The following is a 21,630-nucleotide window of genomic DNA, read 5'->3' on the forward strand; positions in this document are numbered from 1 at the left end:
CTTTTAATATATCAAGCATGTTGGGCTTGCTCTCTCTCACTTCTGCTACTGTAATTGCAGAAGAAGTAAATGAGATGGACTAAAGCAGATCTTTGAGGATGGAGAAAAGCTAGTGAGGCAACAATATACAGACAGTCGCTTTTTCTTAACACTAACCTTATAATGAGGATCTTGGAGGTAACTTCTTGCTGGTGGATGGAGTGGGGGTGGCCAACCACCCACATTGTGGTGTAGGTCCGTCAGAAAACGGGACAAATCACTCTCATCTCTATTTTCAGAGCGTCATTCCCCTGTGTCCTGACTAACCCATTACACCAGCATCTGTCACATGGAGAGGAAGGTGTGCAGAGAAAGAGAGCTGGAAATAGACCTTAAAATATATATATATATTCTTTTTTGATACATTATATATATTTTCGTCCTGTACTCTCGAGGTTTCATACATTCAGCCAAATAAGAACACAATAATTTATGAATGAGAGTGACTAAGAGGATGTGTGAATATGTCTGTGTGTGTGTGTGTGTGTGTGTGGTGGAAGCGTAGGGGAGAGAAGATGTTTTTATTTTATTTTTATTTTCATCTTACAGTACAGTTAATTGCTAAAAAGTACCAGCTCATTCTTAGCCAACCCCCATCGGCCTCACCCAACCTTTCTGACCTGCTGGTTATGCAACACAAAATAAATAATTACATAAATGCATAATGCCCCGACCTCCTCCAAATTTCACCTCCATCAAATTACAGAAAGGTTGGCTGCTTACAGTAGAACTGGTCACAGATCTAAATGAGTTTCACCATTTTAGTGTAATACTAGGTTAGAAAATATCATCAAATAATCACATTTTTAGAAAGACAATCTAAACTTTTGTGTAATTTTAATGTTGTGCAGATGTAGAGAACTTTCCTGCTGTAGGACTTTTAATTTTAGGTTTTAATATCCAGTGTGTATACAATTGGGTTCTATTATTCCACCATATTCTGCTGGTAAATTATTCTTTGTTTTTTCCCTTAAATTATTTTTTCTTTCTAGACTAGCCTTCTACAAAACAAACAAACAAAAAACAGATTAAAAGATTGAAACCTCTCAATAAATTATTAGCATATTACTCATTGTCTGTTTTGTTTCTTGATATCATTTAATTGAAGCTGTCATTAAGTCAGTGCTGAGGCAGATACAGTTACAATGTTATTTATTGGAATGAAAAGGATTAAGAGTATTTATGAAAATCGATTTTACGGACAATCTGCACAGATCCTGTGTGTTCAATGTACTAGCGGATGTAGAGTGCTGGGACTCCCAGGAAGGGCTGAGCAACTCACAGGCGCCCTCTAGTGATAGTCACAGTTGTGGTGCTCATTGAAATTATACACTGGCTGAGAGAAATTTGATAACACTGTAGTGTAAAACCAGATGTCCTTTAACCACAATTTAGAAGACATTTTAAGAGCAGCAATGTGTATTAAAAGCTTTAAGGTCCTGCGGCTATGTGATGATCTCAAACCGTAGTTTTCGTATTTGCTGAGACGTAACTACCGGCAATCTTATATTATTTAAATTTCCTACATCTTTCCAGCACTTTTTTATTTTACTTTATTTTACAAATGCATGAATGTTGATGTACAATACATAGATATAAACTGTAACATGTAGACATGTTTTCTGGTGAAAACAGTGTACTAGAACACAGACAAATTAAAAAGTCCATTTCCAAATTGCTGTTGAGCATTACGTGAAATTAAGCATTTAACATCCATAAATTATATGTTATGAAGGCTGAAGTTAAAACATTATTTTACTTAAATCAGATTACTGTATAAGGAGGTTTATCTTCACATTTCTAAACCAATTGTTCCCGCCTTCTGACCCTTCTAACTGACTCACTTTGTCCCTCTTCTCTATGCAGCATGATTTTGTGCGTCGGGAACGCTCGCCGCGCATTCTCATCGACCTCATCCAGAGGACCAAGGATGCGGTGCGTGAGCTGGACAATCTGCAGTACCGCAAGATGAAGAAGATCCTCTACCAGGAGAAACACAATGGACCCATGGGAGAGAGCCAGGAGGAGGAGGAGGTGGGAGGAAGAGGGAGAGGGAGGAGAGAAGGGTTAATGTGAAAGATAAGGAGGAGTTGACAGAGTCTCAGTGGAAAAAGAAATAACACAGATATGAGAATTATAGAGTTTGTCAGGAGTAAAAGTGGAGAACAAGGGGTTAAAAACATGAAACCAGTTGAGTTCCACTGAAATTTTGTTCACAGTTCTCTAACTTTCACCTCAAAGAGAAGAAGTTTGTTGTCAATTTTAATTTGCTTATGGGTTTCATATAAAACTACATTAATTTTTACTATAACGGAGGGAAACTTTTGTATTAAAACAGTAGCAGAAACAATGATAGAGCCAACTGAGACAATAGTTTATAGAATAAAGATGTCAGCTAGAAAAACTAATAATCAACAGTCGGGCAGGCACAGGCTATATACAGCAGGGAAGGGCTGCTGTATGTATATATGTAAGACCTGCTAAGATTAGGCATTTTAACCAGCTGATGTGCTTACTCTGACGTACACTGTAAAAAGCTACAGACATGCATCATTATTTGGTAACATCACTGTCCATGAGCAAATTTGATCAGAATATAATGAAAAACAGTATGATTGAAAAATAGCCAACATTAGCAGTAGCAGATCAGCTCGCAGCACTCACATCCCGTGTCTAATGTAACTTTTAACCTGTTTTATTACCTGTTGTAATCTGCCTGTCTGTTTGTTTTGGAGGAGGCGACCTACTTCAGCTCCTTGTAGAAATGTCCTGACTGATAAAAACTTAAAACAGTAGCTCCGGACCCAGTATTTAGTTAGCTGTAAACACACCGCAGGAGAAGCTGCACACCGGCTGCTACTTACGAGGTAAAAATATAATGCCGGTGTACGACCTCAGGCTAACCTCAGGCCGACATTGGCGAGACTTGTGTGTGCTATTTGGGTGTTGGCTGTGATTTATTGATTTGAGCTAACAGTGGAAAAGAAACGAGCAGTAGTAGCAAAGTGGAAACACCTGAATTGCTAGACTTAACACAAGTACATTCTACTCAACCATTCAGAAATGCACTGAAAGACAAGCAGGAGGTAGTACTTTCCCAAAGTGGCCTTCTTAACTGCTGTTTTCTCAGTTCGGATATCCAGAAAAACATTTGGGAGATGCTCACAGCAGTGCAGCAAATTTGACATCACAACAAACAGGAGCCACGGTAGCCTGACATTGAGATGAAATGTCCCTTAGCTGACCTGGCCTGAGGCAGCAGCCACAATAGTGTCATCCTACACCACGTGAAGTAATTCAGAGCAGCCATCAGACCTCACTGCAACAAGATGCCGCTTTACTGAGAATACCTGCAGTCCCAAACCTTGTTTTCTGGTTCCAGGGGAGACGCGCTGCATGTGGAAAGGCTGATTATAACACCTAATATAGTCTGTTAATGCAGACTTAACTGCTGCACTGCTGCTGCTTCTGCTGCACCTAAAAGCTAGAGTGTCCTTCTGATCTGAAGACATCTCGGTCAAATGAATGTGCATTAATATAAGAATTGACACAAGTGAATGATACAAACACACTCACATGAACAATTTGAGCTCGATAGGCAATTTAGAATGACTTTGACTAATGCAATCTTGAGGTCATTAGTTAATTTCCCTTTATTGAGGTGTCTGCATTTAATGATTTTGGAGAGGCCTGTGTAAATTGGGGGTGAAAGACAAGGGGGGTTCTGCGTGTATATTTGTATCTGTGTACAATTTCGTGACTCTTGAAGTTATTTAGGAATATGTGATGTTCACTTGCAGGACAGCGAGGCAGCCAGTTGTAAGATGAACAGCCTGGGCAGTAACCACTCCATCCCCAGCACCTCGGTCAGCACCGGCAGCCAGAGCAGCAGCGTGAACAGCATGCAGGAGGTGCTGGACGACAGCTGCTCCGACATGACCATGATGCACCCCCAGGACTACAGCAGCACCCTGGAATCCTCCCCACACACCAACAAGGTAAAGTTCAGGGGTTTAGGTTGGATGGTGGGAGGTGGGTATTAAAGTCTGGATAAAGGATTAAAAGTCCCCCCAAATCAGAGCTGAAAACTGAAGTAATATAAATATACAAACATATAAATATAAAAGTGTACACAATTCATACATCTGTTCTAAGAAGACACTTTGACATTTTTGACTTCTCTGCCTACTTGCTTATTAGTGTTCACAAACACTTAAATAGCAGCACATGGCATTAGGATATTTCAACTGATTCAGGTTGGTGGGAGGCATGTCCCAAAGCACGGTATGGGATCCATACAAAGAACATCTGCACCATAATGTTATGTCAACCAAACAAAAAGACAATAAGCAATTAAAACAACATAGCTTAGTATGTGCTTTAGTAAGCAGAATGAACACTATGGCTTAGCACAGACTCATGTTGATGCCACACCTTTAAAGTGCTGCTATTGATTGAAAACTACATTTCAAATTGAGTATATAGTTTGCACTGGAGAGGCTGTCTAAATCCTGTCCAAACAGTCATGCCACAATAGATCAGCAAAGAAAAAAACACTATAGGACACAGAATGTTGTAGGAAAACAATAAATAAGAGTAAAGAATAAATGAAGCTCTGAAAATGAAAAAGAAAATTCTATGTGACGGGCTTAGAGATTTGGTACAAGGTTGTTTATTTGTAATTATTAGGGCTGGAATGGTTCTGAAACTGCGACACAAAAGTCCACGGCCGCGTGTCACATTTCTGAGGGACAGAACCTTGACACATCCGCTCCCTGTACTGTTGCTGGTGGGGGAGGGGGGGGGGTCTATTTGGCTTCACTTCTCTTTTCTCCACACTCACACACGCCTCTATCCCTGTATGCATCTCTGCCGACTCTTCTTTCTATCTCCATTAACGGTAAATTTTATAAAGTCGATGCATTTAATAAACCCACCCGCAATTCTGTTTTCAAGTGCTCCGCATGTGGTTTGAAGCCAGCGTGGAACTGTTGAGTGACATCTGCAACAGTGCGTTCACTGTCGCGCCGTGCTTGTAAAATATCCACCGTGATAACAAGATAACTTCTCTCTCTCTATTTCTCTGCAAAATGCTAAAATGGGTTGCCCAATATACTTTCGTAGCTGTTAATATACCTGGGCAGCCCACCCAAGTAAAGTAATTGTGGGACCCACTATAATTTAAAGTTACGGCAAGCTGTAAACCTGTAGGCCTATATTTTGTAAATAATACACCATAAACCCATTTTAATGTCTTCGAACTGCATGTGTCACGTGACTATTTTGGTGATTTTTCTGTGACTGACTGATCATGCTTGCAAGTTCGACTACTTTAATTAACCCACGCAAAACTATAATAATAATATAGATAATATATAATATAGGGGGGTGGGTGAGGTACAAACAGAACCGTGGCTCAAAAAGGTCTAAACCGAACCGTGGATTTGGTGAATCATTACACCCCTAGTCATTATACAGCAGGTTGTATACTGAGACGAAGTTTGTAGTCCCTTCATGCTACACGCTCAGAAGTGTATATTACAATATTGTAACCTATAAGTATAACAATATATACATACATGTATATACCCCGAACATTCTGTAGTGCATTTTTTTAATTTGCTGGGTCTCGGTGAATGTAAACAGCAGCAACAAGATGATAATATGGTTTCACCTTTACATTAAAATGTCTGACATTTGGGAAACAGAGTCCATCTTGACTGTGTTTGAGCAACAAGCATCATCGACCTAAAACACAAAGTCCACCTCCTCTCATCCTGGTCTCTGTGAAGATGTGGGCTCAACAGTCTCTGATTTCCATCGTTCACTGCACCCGCCATGGTGCCTGGTCCGGCTGATTGGGCTGTGTGGATCGTTGTCCGCTGCTCTTAAATCCAAAAACCCTGTTTTCCTTTTCAGATCAATGTATTTCTATCATAGCAATAAAGCCTGAAAAACAAAACTGTAGCGAAGTTTGAAGGAGCTCTACTGGCTGCTTCTTCTACAAGCGCTGCCGGTAGCCATAGCCACAGAAAAAAATACTTGTAACCTGAAGAGGCAGGGGTGCTCAGTCTCGGTGCCCTAGGCAAACTCTACCTTTTTTTAAAAATGTATAAATGTTTTTACAAGGTCCAGTTGTTTATAGATAGGTGGCCTCTGTTTGATAGTTATTGTGCATTTCCTGGAGCCAATTGCTGTAAGTCTGATGGCAGCGGTTTACATGATGATGCTAAATTATACTCTTTTATTATACTCATTGTATGACCCCACTGAGGGGTTAAAACCTCTGCTATGAGCTATCTTCCCAATATGGTCCCCTCACAGTATTATTCCCATGTGGGTCCTCAAAGTTGCCCGTAGGTGTTCAAGCTGCCGAAACGCCCGCAGCACCTATGACTGTGATACCAAAGATGAGCATCACACCATTTTGTTATTTTGATTATATATTTATTTTCCTCTAACACACAATAACTTGTTATTTTTTAAATTAATTTTACCAAATCTATTTTTATTGAAATAACTAACCTACTACTCAATTTACTTTCAGTTTAAGTTAAGCTGATTTCCATACTTAGGGATTAGTGTGTCATGATGGCAAAAGAGAATAATAGTATCTACCTGCTGAAATCCCAAATCCAGATCACCAACAAAAGCCAAATCGGTTGTTCATTCACACAAACCAGGCCTATCGAGGGCTAACCATTGATTTCCATCCAGGTTTTTGAGATCTCCTTTTTCTGATATAGAGACAAACAAACACCAGCAAAAGTAGCTCCTCCTTGGTGGAGCTAAACCCTGATTACAGACATGGACTTTTTATTTCCTCTTATTTGAATGGGTAACATAGTACTATGTTACTAGTACAATTATTACTGAGGTAATAATTGTACGCTCTAAAATGGAAAGAACACATGACTCCGTGCAAACATCCTCTGGATTTCTGTTTTCAAGTGTATGCGTAATCCCTCCCCCACGAAACCATGGAAACCATCGACGCAGTGCTCAGTGTTTGGCAGATCACTTCAAGTTCATCACAGACACCGTTCACACTCTGAGAACAAAGGCTGTTTACACATGTCAACAAGCAGCACAGAACTCCCCACCATTTCACCTCTTACAGCTCTGTCATCCTGAGCACACACACACACACACACACACACACACAGGGCAACACAATGCCTGACATTCTCACTGAGTATCTCCTAAGACTTAAAAATCTGTGAGATGGGCTGTCACTGCTCTGTCATTCTCTTTCTTCATCTGCTCTTTGTATTTTGACAGTGCATGAATAAGGATGTCACTTTATGAACAGACAGCCAATGTGTTGTTTCAAGTTGAGGAGCTGAGCTGAGAACAAATGAAAGTGACACAGTGTTTTCAGATGCTGATGAAGTTCCCTCTCCACATGAATCAAATCCTTGGTCCCCGGTCTCCCGAAAATGTCCAATCAGTTTTTAATGGGGAGATTGTGTGTTGACATTTCATCATGTTTTGCAAGGTTACAGTTGACACAGTTTTAGCAAATGCTGAAGATTCCTTTTGAAATTTAGTTGTAGTACCATTTAAATCAGTGGGGAATTTTGTTATACACAAAAAGATGGTGATGAGTTTGGCACAGTTTTTAGTGAGTTCAAATCTGTGAAGCATTGTACGGTTTTCACCTTTATTGTTACACCTTGTTCACTTAAGTGCCATTTGTTCTTGTATTATTTAAAAAAAAAAAAGCTCTGTGACTTAATGAATGACTTGTCTGTTTGTGTGTGTGTTTCACACAGGACCATCAGTACAACTGGGATGATGGGATCCACAGGGACCTCCGGTCCGGGCTGAGGCCAGCCTCCTCCGACAAGAGCAGCCAGGCCCAAAACTATAAGAACCAGGGCCGCTTTGCCACCATAAAATCAGCCTCACTGGTAAGTTTAACAAATCTCTTTCCTCTTTTCCACAGTATTTTCCTTTTTGAGATCCTAAAAAATTATGTGCCTTAAGGGTTTGAGGATCATTAATTTGTGGAATATTCACCTTGAAAATTGTGTTGCTTTGAAAGCCAGAAAATTCTTCTTGCAGAAGCCAGCATTTTTGTCAGTGTTATGTTTACACCATAGTAGCAGGCAAGGGCACAGAAGAGGATTTTTTTGTTTCTCTCTGTTGAAACACTGTTGTCTATGAATGTGCTGGTTGAACGTTGAGTCTGAGTGCTCCATGCTGAAGAAATGTGATGTGGATCCATGTTTGAAAAAACTGCTGTTTTCAAACGGCCTGTCTTCCCTTTGTGGAATCGCCTTTCCTTCTGCTGTTTTTTCCCTTCAAACTCTGATCTCTATTTCCACCTATTTGATATTTATTCTGTCCTGGCTCTTTGTCTATTGCTCTTTAGTTTCGGCCCTCTCTGCAGCACATCTTTGTTTCTCTGCTGTCTTTCCTCTCATTCACCTCACTCCTTTTGTTTTATACTCTTGTACTACGCTTCGCATTACCCCTCCCGTCCCTCCGCCCTCTCCTTTATCTCTTCCTCTCCTGCACTTTATAATACATCATTCTCAGATCTGACTCAATGTTGAGTTGAAGGGGGTGAAATTCTGTGTGTGTGTGTGTGTGTGTGTGTGTGTCTGTGTGTGTGTGTGTGTCTCTTCTTTTCTTTCTTCATGTCTCTTTCTCTCTCACCCTCCCTGTCTGTTGTCATGGAAACCAGCTCTAGTAACTAGTAAGTAGTTGTGTGTGTGTGTGTGTGTGTGTGTTTACCCGTCCATGACCCACTGGTTTTAATTGTGAGTCCCTTCTGCTGTCAGGTCTTAAACCAGACATGAGAGAACATAAGCAAAAAAAAAAAGTGTCCATGCGTATGTGTCCTTATGCTGTCCTTGACCAGAGCGGGAACCACTGATAATCCATCATTGTTACTTTTTTGTCGACCACGTTTCTCCTTTATCTTTATTCACACACAACTGGAAATTTCTTGTCTTTTTGTGAATCCTATGGCCACAGTCACTGGTGACTTCAAATCACAGAGATGTTCATAGGGGCTGTGAGATTCACTGGAAGTACTGCAAATCCAGCATCAACCTTTTTAATATTTGAGAGTTGGAAATAAAACCACGGCACTGTGAAGTAAGTCCCCAAATTCCAGTTTGAGACTATGAATAAATAGTCTACCCTAATGCATCTATTGATGGTGTACCTTCCATTTCTAGATGAGTGTTGAACATTTCCTCTTTGCTGACACTTAGCTAAGCATGCTAAACATAGGATGATGTCAGTTCCCTTTCAAATATGTGTGTATCACTGAAACAATCTTCCTTATTAATCCCCAGAACATCAGAAGCCTGTATACCAGTGGTTCCCAACCTTGTGACCCCTTTAAAATGAAGCAATGGCTACTAGCAACCCCTCATCACTGGCTGTTAATTTAGCAGTTGTGACCAAAGAGTGATTTTAATTATTGTTTATTATGAATGATTTAGACTTGTAAAGTAAAGCAAACAGTAGAACAAAGTCTGGAAAAAGTAAAGTAAATTTGTCCAACAAAAAAAACTGCCCACTGCAGTACACTTCTTTGATCCCCTTAGCCTCTGCCATCGGTGCATGAATGGGTGTGACTGGGTGTGTAAAAGTGCTTTGAATGGTCGGAAGACTAGAAAGGCGCAGTACAGACCATTTACCATTCACCATAAAGTTACCAGCCCATGATTATTAGAAATTATCTCACAATCCTCTAATCATAATTTTCTTACAAGTCATAATTGTGAGGAAAGACTTAATAATGACAAAACAACAACTTCAGAATTATCTTGCAAACCCCAGGTTGGAAACCACTGCTCTATATACCATTACTGAGGTTGTGACGCTCAAGTCAAGGCAAAGACTCTCCAACTCTGCATTCATGTGGTGTTGGAATAATCGGAAAAATTATTTCCCGAATTCATGTGAATGCCCCCTGAAGTCGGAACAACAACTTCGAAAGTGAGAAAATTTTGGTAAATGAATTGCCAAGTTGTTGACGTCATACACGTAGAAACATGGCAGGCAACACTCTTCACCGTAGAGTAGACTTTGATGTGGCAGTTTGCTGACCAAGCTAATCCTATTAGATGGCTAACCAAGCCTTCTAGCACACGCTAACTAATTGCCAGGTCAATGTAATTTACTATAGCTGCCTGACCCCAAAAGTTTTGCCAGACGTTCCTGTCTTCATTTTTCAAACTAGCTATACCAACATTCCTTAATATAAGAGACCACAAATCTGGTGCTACCTAGGGAGATAGATTTCATTCTCCCGCTAATGGAGTATGGTGACAATAAGCCCATCTCTTCCTTCTTTGGGTGAGACGCCTCACTCGTGTTTTCAGAGATGCAACCTTAAGTTTGAGGACATTTGTTCTTACGCACAAAAGTGAGGTAATTGTATCCTGTGTCATCTACTCACATACATTTAACTTCAAAAGAAAATAGAGTTCTTCCCTCTTGCCAACTCTTAATTTATGCCTTATTCTACCATCTGTTAAAGAATCACTTAACATCACATATATACTGTATTGTCACCACACTACAGTCACACAGTCCTACATTCCCGTTTTAAAACAATTTTGCCTCATTGTAAGTTGCTGTGAATTAAAGTCAAACTGAAATACCTCAGATGTACAGAAAGCCGCTGAGGTGGCACACACTGTATCGGCAGCTCTGTGAAACTGAGGCTGCCTTTCCTGAAAAGAAGTGGCGTCGCGTAAACCACAGCTTCTGTGTCGTGTGATAGCGCCGGTCCTGCCCGCCGGTGCTGAAAGAGATGACATCATCTTTTTCTGTGGAGCGCAGACGTCCTCAGATTGGCCTCGACTCGCTGAGACTGGAATGAGCAGGTAGACAAAGAAAGATGGAGAGAGAAGAACGGGGGGTCCAGATGGTGAGGGGTGATGGATCGCCAGAGAAGGGAAAGAGATGAAGACGGAGGACAGGAATAGAGAGAAAACATTAACGAGAAGAAGGAAGAATTAAACAAGATACCGCCATTAATAAGTTGTATCCTCAAAAGAAAAAAAAAAAATGCAAATTCCTGAGTGAGAAATGTAGATTGAATTAAATTTGATATTTTCAAGAGGTGAAGGAGAAAATCCTAGTGATGGAGGGATATTCTGAGAGATTAAAGGGTGAATGAAAGAGCATGGTGGCTGGAGGAGGTAAAGACGTGGTGGAGGACACAGACGGCAGATATCAGGGGGATGAGAAGGACAGATAAACAGAGGTGAGACAAAAGAGCAGTGCTGATTGAAATCTGTACTGGCAAAGAAGGACTTGGGGGGGAGAGGCAAAAAGAGGGTGATGGGCTTTGTCACCCAGAGGTGACATGAAGTATAGAGTCTGATCTGATGTAGAGGTGGGAAAACAAGAAGAGAGAGAGAGAGAAAAGGTTCTTGTAAAACTGAAGAGAAGGACATGTGAAAGATGATGTGGAGAGGGCAAGAAAAAGAGGAGAGGAGAGCAGGATGAAAAATGGTCGAGGGAGATGGAAGGAAAGGGAAAAGGATGAGGAGGAAGAGAAACAGCAGAAAGAGATGGATGTAAAGCAAAAAGGGGAGCGAATTTGAGACGTAACTAGCGTGTGAGAGGGAGGGCAGGGGTTATTATAGGTCAGATGAAGTAACTGACTGAAGCGCAAGGCTGTGTGTGAGACGACATCGCTGTCAAATATTTCACCTTATTTGCCGCTTGACTCACGTTCAGCTCTCAGTTGCGGGATGCAACCTGATAGCCCGATAGACATCGACATGTCCACAACAGAGCAGCCGAGAACAGTAAAGTTTAGGACGCATCAAAGCATGCACCTTCCCCATCAGTCAGCTCTTTTTGCTGATAACTGAAGCTTCTAACTCATACCAATATGCTTTATTGGTATTTGCTATATAATTATATTGCTAAAACAAAAAAAGATTTATTTCACAGGTAAATGTCAGAGGTTGTGGTTAAACTACATGCAACTCATTGGCAGTTGCATCCGTTTTGAGGCCCAAACAGGCATGAGAGTACAGAGCCCCCTCACATTCATGCATCTCCAGGAAAACAGGACAATAAATGGAGGTCTGTAGAGGCTTTTTGCTTCCGCTCTTTGGCCAGATGACTTCACCACATGTCACTGTACATCTGTAGCAACATTAAAAATGCAGCCATGTCGTCGTCTTCTACGTCGTAGCTGATAAAAAAAAAAAAATAAAAAGACATTTCATTTTTTTGACAAAATAAGGATAAACATGTCAGTGTTGTGTCTTTTGGAAGAAAAAACTTCTATTCTCTAATAAAACATTAGCTGTAGTAAAAGATCTGCTCACTTGTATCATTTATTTATTTTTTACTTTGCTTGTGTTTTTAATAAAATAATTTCAGTGTTCTGCAGAGCACCTCCCGTTTTCAGAAAATGTGTTGCCTTGTTGCAACACTGAATTCTGTCAGAAGAACAACCATGACCTGCTCTGTTTACAGCTCTTTACTCAAATCATAGGCAAAATGAAGAAGTAGGAAGTAGCTCTACTCTCTTCATGCTATCATTAAGTCTGTTAGGGTGCAACTATAGCATAGATATTTTTAACTTAAGGTTTTCCTTGGCATTTAAAAGTCTTTTGAAACTCTTTATGATAGTGTGTGTTTAAACGTTGTGATGGCCCTTAATGGTTATTAAGGAGCAGAGCTGGGTTCAATTCATATTCACTGACACCAGACGCCTGGTGAACACACGGAGCTCAAACTGTCCGTGTGGCCAAGTAGGCTATTGCTATTAATTCAATACCAAAAAAAACTCTAGAAGACAGTTTGTGAGCGCTCACCCTACTTATTTATTCAGTCACATCAGCCACCACCTGCACAGTACTTCTTTTATTAAACAAATCGTGTCCTCTCAGTGCCACATTACATTTATGTACAAATAAAAGACCGCCCACCTTGAACTGCAAAATAAGCAAATTAACTAAGCTTCTCAATTCTCACTGGAACATTCACCTTTAGCCTGCATGCCGCCCCCCTCCTCATCTCTCTAAATATGATCTCCTTTCCAGTCCCCGAGCCTTGTGTGTGTGAACGAGGCCATCACATGACGTGACTTGGCCCTTTGTGGCAGCATGTAGGCTGGCAGCGAGGCAAGTGACTAGGATTGGGAGCTGCTGTTACAGTGGGGTATTGATTCAGCACAGATTAAGGGAGGGGGGGCTCAACCTCAAATCTAGTTCCAGAACAACAAGCCCCCCCTCCACACACACACACACACACACACACACACTCACTCACACACACCTCCTTCTTCCCTCTAGATGCTCTGATTTTGCTTCTCATTATTTACATTTTTCCTTTTCCCTAACTCTCTCCCAGTCACTCTCCATCTGCTGTTTCTCCTTTGCAATCACCCCCCTCCCCTCATCTCTGCCTGCTCCTCGCTAACCAACACACACACACACCCCCTCTCCAACTTCTCTCACTCTTTCTCAATGAGGTATTCATGTGACCCACCTGCTGTCCGCCGCTTAGCGTTAGCCCAACTAAAGAGCAGCTCTGTGCTCTTGTTGGCCCGTGTGGTCAGCCTGCCTCATTCACAGTTCACACGCCTGCCTCAGCCGCTGCGTGCCCAGGGCACGAACCAAGGAGAGGGAGGGACGGGGGGAGGGGGGTCGTGGTCCAGTAAGGTGGGGTCTCAGGGTGGCATCAGAGCTCAGACAGGGTTCTGTCGGGCATAGGATGCTGCACAAGGTTCCTGGATGCTGGTGCACTTGGCTAAAGTCGCCATCATGTTTGGCCTGAGGAGTTCAGGTGGAAGTTATGAGAAGATGCGGAGCGAGTACTACGTAGATGTGGAGAACCCTTTCTGTACTCAGGTTGGTGTGTTAGGTGTAGGTTTTGCAAAGAAAATGGTGACATTGATGTTGAGATGTGCCAGTATGGTCCTTGTGAATTTTATTATACAGCTGTTTTTATAACTTTTTTTCCTTGCTCTGTCTGGCCTAAACACATTTTGTCTCTTTTGCGGATGATCTGTGCAGTGACTGTGTATCAGCGATGGTCAGATGAAAGAGCTTTTTTTGGGCTCTAGTGGTAACTTCATCTAAAGGAATTACACAGTATTTCTTTAAGCTATTAATAAAAAAAAAATGAACTTCTCATCACTGGTTGATGAACATCTTTCTTGCCTCTGTAAGTGTAAGTGTTGCTGACTGACTGCAGCAGTTGAACTGTGGATGCTTTACGGTATTGAATTAATTCTGTTTTCAGCTATTCTTGGAAAAGATAACCCAGATAAATCGATAAAGCGTTTTTACAAAGGACAGGTGACATGCGATGCTGTTTGGATGCACCCAAACGTATTGTTTGTTTCCTCACTGACATATTTTAATACCCTTTAATATGCTGTCTGTTAAATAATTTGATTTTCTGATCAAAAATCAGATATCACAGCGCTCACATCGCCTAACTTCTCCTTCTCCACAGGTGACCAAGCAGATCCACGAGCATGAGCAGGAGAGCGAGCTGCGGGAGCAGATGTCGGGCTACAAGCGCATGCGACGGCAGCACCAGAAGCAGCTGATCGCCCTGGAGAACAAGCTGAAGGCCGAGATGGACGAGCACCGGCTCAAGCTGCAGAAGGAGGTGGAGACGCAGGCCAACAACGCCTACATCGAGCTGGAGAAGCTGGCAAAACGCCACACCGTGCACACTGAGAAGGAGGTGGGATTTGTGAGGGATTGGGGGGTTAGAGGACATGAGCGAATGCATTAGTACAGTAACCCCTAAGTTATTTCACAGATGATCACAGACCTACATATACCATGACACAGTTGGCTGGGGGATAAGGTCTGCTTTGGAAAAACAGGGAAAGACATGATGTTGGATTTTAAATGATTCAATAGCTGCTGGAGGGAAGTTTGTTGAAAAGTTTAACTCTGTTCAAAATTGTATTGTTTTGAACCTTGAAGCTCCAACCTCAGTCTTGCATTGAATGCTTGGGGAAGTTTTGTTGAGACTGTACACACTGCTGTCACCCAATGATACATGAGATGAAACACAAGGGCAGAAGTGGGTCACAGAGTGCCACGCTCTGAAAAACAAGCTGCATATCTCTGTGATTAGCACGTAGCATGCCAGACCATCCAGGGAGATAGTATATCTGTTCATATACAGTAGACCAGCATGCAAGATAAACACACAATGTCACATGTCACTCAGCTAAACCAGGAAGTCACTAGATATTGGCTTCCATCAGAAAACATCAATGGTGTCCTGTGGTCTGAAAATGTGTTGTTTTAGCAATTATGTCGGCCATTTTCTGGATACTTTTATCCAGAACACCTACTGTGATGTTGTAAGCCTCTTGTATTAGGGCTGGACAATCAAATTACTTAACATTAGTAATCTCCTATTGACCTAAAATTGTGCATAGTGCAATTTTCTTTCAATGTCTATAAAGTGAGATTGGCTTCAGCAGCCACTCTTTAACTGATCGTACTATACTATAATATACATGACAAACATTTCAAAAGGAAGCCAACATCAGAATTTGTGCTGCAACTAACAATTATTTTAATTGACGATTAGTCTTCAGATTATTTTCTTGGTTCATAGATTTATTTTTTGTTGACAAAATGTTTATAAAATGCCTCTTCACATGTCTTGTTTTGTCCGACCAACAGTAAAAATCCATTTATAATGATGATAAAACAGCAAATCCTCAAGCTGAGACCAGAGCATGTTTGGCATTTTTAGTTAAAAACAAAAAAAAGGCTGAAATAGTTTTTCCTTATCAAGGTCAATCTCATAATGTCACCTGAAATAATCTAAATTTTTGTGTGGTATTGTACCATAGTTAATATTTGACTCTATTTGTTCACTGTTTCACTAGTGGTGAGCCTGTTGGCTAAGTGGTCCATGTGAAGTTAACCCCTGTTTTCCTCCTGTTTCATGTGTCCCCCAGATGAAGACGGCGTTGGCGGATGAGAAGAAGTTCCAGCAGCAGATTGTGGCACAGCAGAAGAAGGAATTGACCACCTTTCTGGATAATCAAAAGAAGCAGTACAAACTCTGCAAGGAGAAGATTAAGGAGGTGCGCATTTGTGGTCGTTTCCTTTCTTTTCCTCAGGCGAGCTCCTTTGAATGCCTCTCCCGTGTGTCACACATTGTCTTGTATGCAGTTTACTGTTCAGTCAGCCCTCCACACAAACACGCACATTCAGTTACTCCGAAGCGGTCTTTTGGAAATTGTGTTGAGTCACTCAGCCTACTCACTATGTACCGAGACATGTGTATATACACGCAAATGAGGAAAACCACAAATCCTTACGCACAATGTGTTTGCCTCTGCAATCTTGAACCAGAGTCCGGAGAATACTCCTGTGGGCCGGGAGTGTGGTACACTGTGTTTTCAGTAACAAGATAAGTGACCAAAATTAGGTCAGCACAGTTAAAAGAAAGCATCGCTGGCAGGGAGAGATATTTCCCACCAACTGACGGCTGTAACAGAATTAGACACCACAGAGAGCGGGGATCAGGCTCATGTGTTAAGTGCATTAGCTCGAGTTGTAGATTACCTTAAAGCCCATGAAAGAGAAAGAGAACTCATACTGAGGAGGGATAGATGTGGCTGAATTTTTTTTTCCAATCCTCCTCTGGCTATGAAAGTCATCTGCAGTTCAAGACAGAAGGTCAATTGGAGTTTGCTGTATGCTGTCTCTGCAAACACTAGATGTTGTGAACGCTGGACATTTTCTGCTTGTTTAAACTATATTTGGTTTTCGCATATCCACTTTTTTAGACTAATATCTCCAACTAGACAGTTCATCACCCACTGCTCATAATGAGTAGTCCCAAACAAACCTGCCATTGTCTTTAGTTTATCAGTTAAACTGATTTGCATGGATAAATAAAACTTTAATAACAGGTAAATCACCCAGGCAAAATCTCAGCTAAACCTAGCAATCCCAGTTCAAATGAACTGACAATTGCCTACGGCCTAGTACCAACTCTGGCTATCCTCTCATGATTTCTCACTTCGTCTGCTTTGAACGTTCACCCCTTCTCAGGAAATGAACGAGGACCATAGCACACCCAAGAAGGAGAAGCAGGAGCGTCTTTCCAAGCACAAGGAGAACATGCAGCATTCCCAGGCCGAGGAGGAGGCCCATCTCCTGTCCCAGCAGAGAGTTTTCTACGACAGGAACTGCCGCGCCTTTAAGCGCAAAGTCATGATTAAGAGGCACGACTTGGAGCAGGAACAGATCCGAGAGGTACATCCCTAAAAACACCATGTGTGATTTAATAGGTCACAGATTGAAAATGGACTTGGTTGTTCATTTCATTGTTAAATGTCCAACTCAAGTTCACCGAACCATACATGTTAAGTTTGAGAGTTTGAAGTGAAGTAAAACCCCTGTTTGTTAGTAGTTTGTGATGTGAACTGGCCCAACGTGAAACCAAAACATTTTCCTCAGCAAACAGCAGCGTGTCCTTAATAATTACATCCATTGTTCCTCAGATCTGTGAGGTGTTTCCTAGTAACTATAAGAAGATTACTACAGAGTAAAGTAAGGCAACAATGTCATAATCTGAAAAGCTGTTGTATAAATCTGGAGGAAGTCGTAGAAGGTCTAAAAACATTCTGGCGGAAAATAAACAAAAGTCCTGTTTTAGATGATAACTTTAATTTTATGGTTAAATTTAAAATGAAGTGTTTGAATAAAAAATGAATGAGGAACATTTAATGGGTGATACTAATTGATCTTTCAGCTGTTGATAATGGCAGCCAATGTTCTAAACCTGAAACAAACAAATAGAAAAATGGATTTCTACCCCTGAAAATCTGAATGTCTTTTTGACCCCCTTCCTCCGTCTTTCCTCCCGGTCCTCCTAGGAGCTGAACAAAAAGAAGACCCAGAAAGAGATGGAGCATGCCATGCTTATCCGCCACGACGAGTCCATGCAGGAACTGGAGCACAGGCAGCTGAAGACCCTGCAGAAGCTACGGATGGACCTGATCCGCCTGCAGCACCAGACGGAACTGGAGAACCAGATCGAGTACAACAACCGACGTGAGCGTGAACTCCACCGCAAGCACGTGCTGGAGCTCCGGCAGCAGCCCAAAAATCTCAAAGTGAGTCGACACAGAGACAGTAAAGCTTTGGATTGTGGTTGTTATTGTCATAAGGATGCAGGTTCTTGAAATGCAGGGCTGAAGCAAAAACAAACCTTTTTGAAATGCTTTTGTTACCCGATTCAATTTTAAAATTATTCTTGTGTCTTTGAAAAGAGAAACTAGATCCACCTCTGAGATGGCGCAAGCCATGAGCAACCTCTTTTATGTTTTGGCTAGATTTTGATAAAATTGTGATGCAAGATGGATGTAACAACTTAATTTGGAAAAAAACTGGTGAAGAACATACAAAACATGTCATCTCTGAATGTCATTTCAGTTTGATTTGCTTTTGAGGATAACAAAGACTATAATTTCTTTCCCGATTTATTTATTAATTTTTTTAAATGTTTAACTTTTAGCAGCAGAATTGTTAAGGCCTGACTGAAGACAGTGTGTTAACAACAACAAACATAAGACTCTTTAAACTCCTCTTCTCACTGGCTTTCTGTCCGCCTCTGTCCCCTCCACCAGGCTTTGGAGCTGCAGATCAAGAAGCAGTTCCAGGACACATGTAAGGTGCAGACAAAGCAGTACAAGGCCCTGCGCCACCATCAGATGGAAGTTACGCCCAAGGCCGAGCATAAGACGGTGCTCAAGGCCCTGAAGGATGAGCAGACACGCAAGCTGGCCATCCTGGCTGAACAATATGAGCAGAGCATCAACGAGATGATGGCCTCGCAGGCGGTGAGCGGAGAGACCTTAACTCGATAATTTTTTCCTGGACAATAATTTGTTCTTATAAATGCAGGATATTTCAAAATAAGACACTCAGTAGATTATCTCTCCACCTGTTGCTAATGCTTCTGGAATTCTCTCCTCCTTGTTTGTCCTCATATTGTGTCTTTATTGTATCTTTCTCTTCTTCCCCTCACCTTTCTATCTCAACCTCATTTACAATCCCTCTTCACGTCTTAATCAAATCCCTAACCATTCCTCCTCCCCTCCCTTTCCACGGTCATTGATTGTCCTGTCTGTCCCCGTTGCTCTTTCACTTTCCCTTCGTTGCTGCCTCCCGTCCTTTCTGTCTCTATTCCCTCTTTCACCTCTCTCTCTCTCTCTCTCTCTCTCTCTCTCTCTCTCCTTCTGGGTATCTTATCAATGTACCCCACCCCCCCTTCAATCTATCCATCTCTCTCTCTCTGTCTCTTTATACCTCCCTGTCCCCTGTTGCGGTCCATGGTCGGCTGTGTCAGCTGCGTCTGGACGAGGCCCAGGAAGCAGAGTGCCAGGCCCTGAGGCAGCAGCTGCAGCAGGAGATGGAGCTGCTCAATGCCTACCAGAGCAAGATCAAGATGCAGACCGAGGCACAGCACGAGCGCGAGCTGCAGAAGCTGGAGCAGAAGGTGTCGCTGCGCCGGGCTCACCTGGAACAAAAGGTGTGGTGAAACCAACACTTGTTTTTAGTTGGGGGTTTTTTTGCCATACAACTATAGGGTTTTCTTTGCAGGCATTGTTGATCAATTCAGAAAACTTCAATGAAACACAGTGGAGGAATGAATTACCTAAAGGCATACTGCTTCTTAAAAGTTTGGTTTGAGTTTCAAGACATGTCCAACTTTTCCACCCACCAAGTAAAATTTTTTACGTTGTAACTTTAAACACCACACAGTTTTTCCGGCACAAAGAAAAAACTGAACAAAGGAGGATGAAGAAAAATGTAAAAATAAAATTCACAAATTTGTGACAAGAATTTACGAGACGACAACTGCAATAGATAGAGACAGGAAGCAACCTGTCTTCAAAAGGTTTGGCACAGCTCATGGCCAATGAGCGACAGTGAAACTCTTTAAAGACACCATAAAAAGGACAATGTTTGGAGGAGTATCAGTAACTTCAACAGAGTGATTCCAACCTGCATAAGTAGCCAAAATTTTAAGAAAATCTACAAAATCCAATACCCTTCCCTAATATTGATGTTTATAATAATTCTTATTTGCATTCTGTCCTCCAGCCTCCCACTCAAACAGGACTTACAGTACATCACACACAGGAAATAAAGGAACCTTTTAAAGATCTGAAGCATGCATGTGTGTTGACAAACATCAACAGGCATTAATACGTTGAAAGATACGTTGAGAACGCCTCGATGCTTAAGCAAAAAGGTCCGGATACACATTTGCATCCACCTCAGCAGGCAGAGGGCGGGCATGAAAGGAGACCCAGACAAGACATTCATGAGTTCACACACACATACACACACACACACACACACACACACACACACACACACACACACACACACACACACACAGATTTCCCTCACCACAGGAGGGGATGACAGTGGCCTGCCTTCCTGTAGGGAGCAGACAACCAATTCTCTCCCACACACTAATGGCTTTGAAATCTCAACACAACAGTACAGTTCTTGTATTACAACATTTGTAACATTTGTCCACTGTTTATAGCTTGTTCTAAACAGGTTGCTGTGTGTGTCCAATCTAAATTGCTTATGCTCATGCTCCCCTAGATATGCTGAAGTCACTCCAGTGTGTGACTCATGATTTTCACCATTTTTATTTTGAAATGGCCAAGTATTAATTATGACATCTGCTGCTGTTTTGCAAGCTGGAAACCAGCTTTCTTGCTTTGTTATAATTTTACTTTTTCTTACATACATTTGACACAATTTTATCAATCTGTGCCCCCTAATTTGGTCGCATGACACTCCTGATGTAGATGAATCTTTTATGTGACTATTCAGCCAACCTGCCATGTATACCAATGACTTTATAAGATTAGAGCGGCCGAGTACGCCTCCTTCCAAAGTGACCGACGTCATCTCCACAGTCTAGTAGACAGCACTCCGACAACAAAGGAAGAGACGTGTGAAATGCCTCTGCGATCCAGTTCTGCTGGGTCCAGTGGTGTCTGAGCACGCTGCGGTGGTCTGTCGCCATCTCCTGGACGCCTCTGCATCTGCACTGTGGAACTGGGATGATGTCATGGTTTTCAGAAGCACTATTGTCCTCCGGTTCGGTTCATGGTCAAAGTCTGGAGTTTTCTGTGCATGCTCAGTAGTTGGCCAGATTGCCGTATTGCGCCATGCAGTGCTTTTGTCTACGCACCTGTGATTGTGTGTGCCAAGCTCACGTGGGTGTTTGGGCTGAAAGATCCAGCAGACAAAACTCCTGCCACAACCGAACCTGATTAATACAACATGCGCACACCACATCAAAGTCTGCATCCTGATACACATATTGCAGTATGCCACATCTTTAAGGTTATTTAGTAAGGATAGATGGCTACAGGGGTTGGACAAAAAATCATGAACAACTCTGCATTGTAATGAAACCATCAGAGTACATTTGTGAGGGCTACAGTGTGTCACCGTGTTGGTTGAACTCTACGGTAGGTTTTTAGACTGCAGTTTGTACTGTGGCGTATTGAGCTGCACTATACTGTAAGGCTTTTCTACCAACAACAGAAATTTAAAAAACTAC

General features: G+C 41.8%; 1 protein-coding gene across 7 annotated transcripts in view; it reads left to right on the forward strand.

Moving 5' to 3' along the window:
* taok3a (TAO kinase 3a) overlaps positions 1-21,630 on the forward strand; it is an 86,070-nt gene that overhangs the window by 61,814 nt on the left and 2,626 nt on the right. For all 7 annotated transcript variants that reach the window (XM_046034706.1, XM_046034703.1, XM_046034708.1 and 4 more), the window contains 9 exons: positions 1,906-2,073; positions 3,840-4,037; positions 7,815-7,952; positions 14,497-14,733; positions 15,977-16,105; positions 17,082-17,285; positions 17,909-18,148; positions 18,662-18,874; positions 19,384-19,566. In XM_046034706.1, coding sequence (XP_045890662.1) covers positions 1,906-2,073; positions 3,840-4,037; positions 7,815-7,952; positions 14,497-14,733; positions 15,977-16,105; positions 17,082-17,285; positions 17,909-18,148; positions 18,662-18,874; positions 19,384-19,566 — 1,710 coding nt within the window. The remainder of the gene's footprint in view (positions 1-1,905; positions 2,074-3,839; positions 4,038-7,814; positions 7,953-14,496; positions 14,734-15,976; positions 16,106-17,081; positions 17,286-17,908; positions 18,149-18,661; positions 18,875-19,383; positions 19,567-21,630) is intronic.

Source organism: Micropterus dolomieu, linkage group LG21 (genome assembly GCF_021292245.1).
Source record: "Micropterus dolomieu isolate WLL.071019.BEF.003 ecotype Adirondacks linkage group LG21, ASM2129224v1, whole genome shotgun sequence".
Taxonomy (NCBI): Eukaryota; Metazoa; Chordata; class Actinopteri; order Centrarchiformes; family Centrarchidae; genus Micropterus; species Micropterus dolomieu.